Source organism: Temnothorax curvispinosus, unplaced genomic scaffold (genome assembly GCF_003070985.1).
Source record: "Temnothorax curvispinosus isolate PA1 unplaced genomic scaffold, ASM307098v1 QBEX01005546.1, whole genome shotgun sequence".
NCBI classification, from domain to species: domain Eukaryota; kingdom Metazoa; phylum Arthropoda; class Insecta; order Hymenoptera; family Formicidae; genus Temnothorax; species Temnothorax curvispinosus.
Window position 1 is genome coordinate 13430 of NW_020215326.1, and position 2245 is coordinate 15674.

Below are 2245 nucleotides of genomic sequence, written 5' to 3' on the forward strand. Positions count from 1 at the left end.
CCACTCGTCAGGGTAGCCACACGGCTCTTCTTCTTCCTATATTTAATGGCCTTCAAGCAGTGCTGCTCCGAAAACGGCCAGGACGAACCTCTTGTCGAATAGCCGTAGATGGCGTGTGTTGTCCATATATGTAATACTTCTATATTGCTGATAGACCTCGAGAAGGCTCGCCAACATTACGGTGCAGACCGATATTCGTGTCTCACTCTAGAGCGGACGAATTGTGCGTTGTGCGCATGCGTTGAAACCGAGGGTGGGAGTGCGTAGAAACTTATGTGATTTGTAGGTTATTTGGTCAGTAAAGTCAGGAAATTGTATCATTGTATGTACACATTTGTCATACATACAATTTGGAATTATCATCTAATAAAAATGTCTAAGAGTTGTTATTTGTGCAATCGTAAGCCATCAAAGAATGAATACATTTCTGTACATGGGTAAGTTTGATAAATTATAAGAATTACAATTTCTATCATAAAAATGTAATTTTTTAATCGTTTTTTTACAGATTTCCAAAGAATCTAACTCTTCGTCAAAAATGGAAAGATGCTTGTGGGTTAACCGAGGCAGATGATGTATCTCATGTTTACATTTGTTCAGTTCATTTTGTTTCTGAAAATTTGAAGATAACGAAAGTTGCTGGCAATTCAAGAATAGTTCTAAAGCCTGGGTCAGTTCCTTCAATATGTATTCCGAATTCATCCCGATTTGAGGTTGTGCCAGCAATTGACAACATTATCGAAGAAAATATAACATCACTAAATGTCGACTCTTATTTATCACCGACGGACTGTGCGCCTATTCTTCAAGATGTAGAACATATGGATACAGTTGATTTTTCTTCATCAGCTGACTGTGAGCCTTCCTTCCAACAGAATCTTGAATTGAAGGAATTCCAACAGAACTCGATAGAAACCGATCAATCCAAACGTAATTGTAAGTCATTTATTTATTATTTTCAATAAATCCAACAGTTCAGAATCATGTGCTTGTTTTTTTTTTTTTTTTAATTATAAGCTTGTTTTACTTAGGTTCTGATGAAAATTACGTTAATACTCCTAAGAAGCGTCGATTTCATCAACCACGCTATATCTCAGAAATCACTTCACCTGATTTTGCCACTCCAAGAAGAGCTCGACGAACTTTAAAGTTCATAAAAGACAAGGAGCAAGAGAGGTTAAAAAAAATTAAATACTTGCAAAATATCAACAGAAATCAGAGGAAACGTATCACCTCTTTAAAAGATATGATTAAACATTTACATGATAAAGGATTGATGTCCCACGAAGCAGGAGATTCATTAACGGTAACATAATCCCATTCAAATCACATTCCGATTGTTGCAATTGTATATAAAAGATGCTTATAATTTTACGTTTAGGGCTTAGACACAATGAGAAAAGTAAAGAATAAGATAAAGAAATAAGGAATAAGGCATGTTGCATCTCACTTTAATGTATGTGTACTGAAGTTCCCTTATTCCTTATTCCTTTATCTTATTCCTTATTTTTCTCATTGTGTCTGAGCCCTTACACGGCCCAATTTACGCCGATCAAGTTATAGCATCGATGTTGGAACTTCTTGATCGGCGTAAATCGTAGTCGTATACTACGTTTACGCGAGCGTTACTTCTGTAGTAACTTACGATAATTCACTCGTTTACGCGGAGTAAATTATCGTAAGTTACTACAAAATCCCGTTTACGCGAAGGAATTATCGTAAGTTACTACAGAAGTAATAACGCTCGCGTAAACGTAGTAACTGTTATATAGAATAGAACTAGATTATATACTCTTATAATCTGTGAACAGATCATTGTAGATAACATTGTATTTTTATTAAATACGCATAGCTATTTATCTTTAGCTATACGTATATTCTCAGGTTTATCGTTTGACAATTTTAAAGACCTGGAAAGTTTATTACAATTGTCTTTTCTTGATTTTCATTTTCATAGAGTATGATGTCTGATGAAATGAAAAATATGTTAGCTAAGTTACTGCAGAAACGTCGAGGAAAGTATTCCGAGGAGGTTCGCAGCTTCGCATTAACTCTACATTTTTATTCGCCAAAAGCGTATAATTATATAAGAAAAATGTGGGGAAAAAGAATTCTTCCACATCCATCAACAATAAGAGCGTGGTACCAGGTGGTCGATGGATCACCCGGTTTTACAAAAGAAGCATTGCAAGCAATTGCTGTGCGAGCTTCGGAAAAAAAAATCGTTGTAAATCTTGTTATCGAC

General features: G+C 35.5%; 1 protein-coding gene across 2 annotated transcripts; it reads left to right on the top strand.

The window, feature by feature from the left end:
• The first annotated feature begins 214 nt into the window (after window positions 1–214).
• On the top strand, window positions 215–1386 carry LOC112454902. 2 transcript variants are annotated; one of them, XM_025016532.1, is made up of 3 exons: window positions 215–437; window positions 509–936; window positions 1018–1386. In XM_025016532.1, exons 1-3 carry the CDS (start codon window positions 325–327, stop codon window positions 1029–1031), a joined length of 555 nt encoding a protein of 184 aa, XP_024872300.1. In that variant the 5' UTR covers window positions 215–324; the 3' UTR covers window positions 1032–1386. The 2 variants fall into 2 exon arrangements, with proteins under 2 accessions (XP_024872300.1, XP_024872299.1); XM_025016531.1 differs by having other exon boundaries at window positions 1032–1386.
• The last annotated feature ends 859 nt before the right edge of the window (window positions 1387–2245 follow it).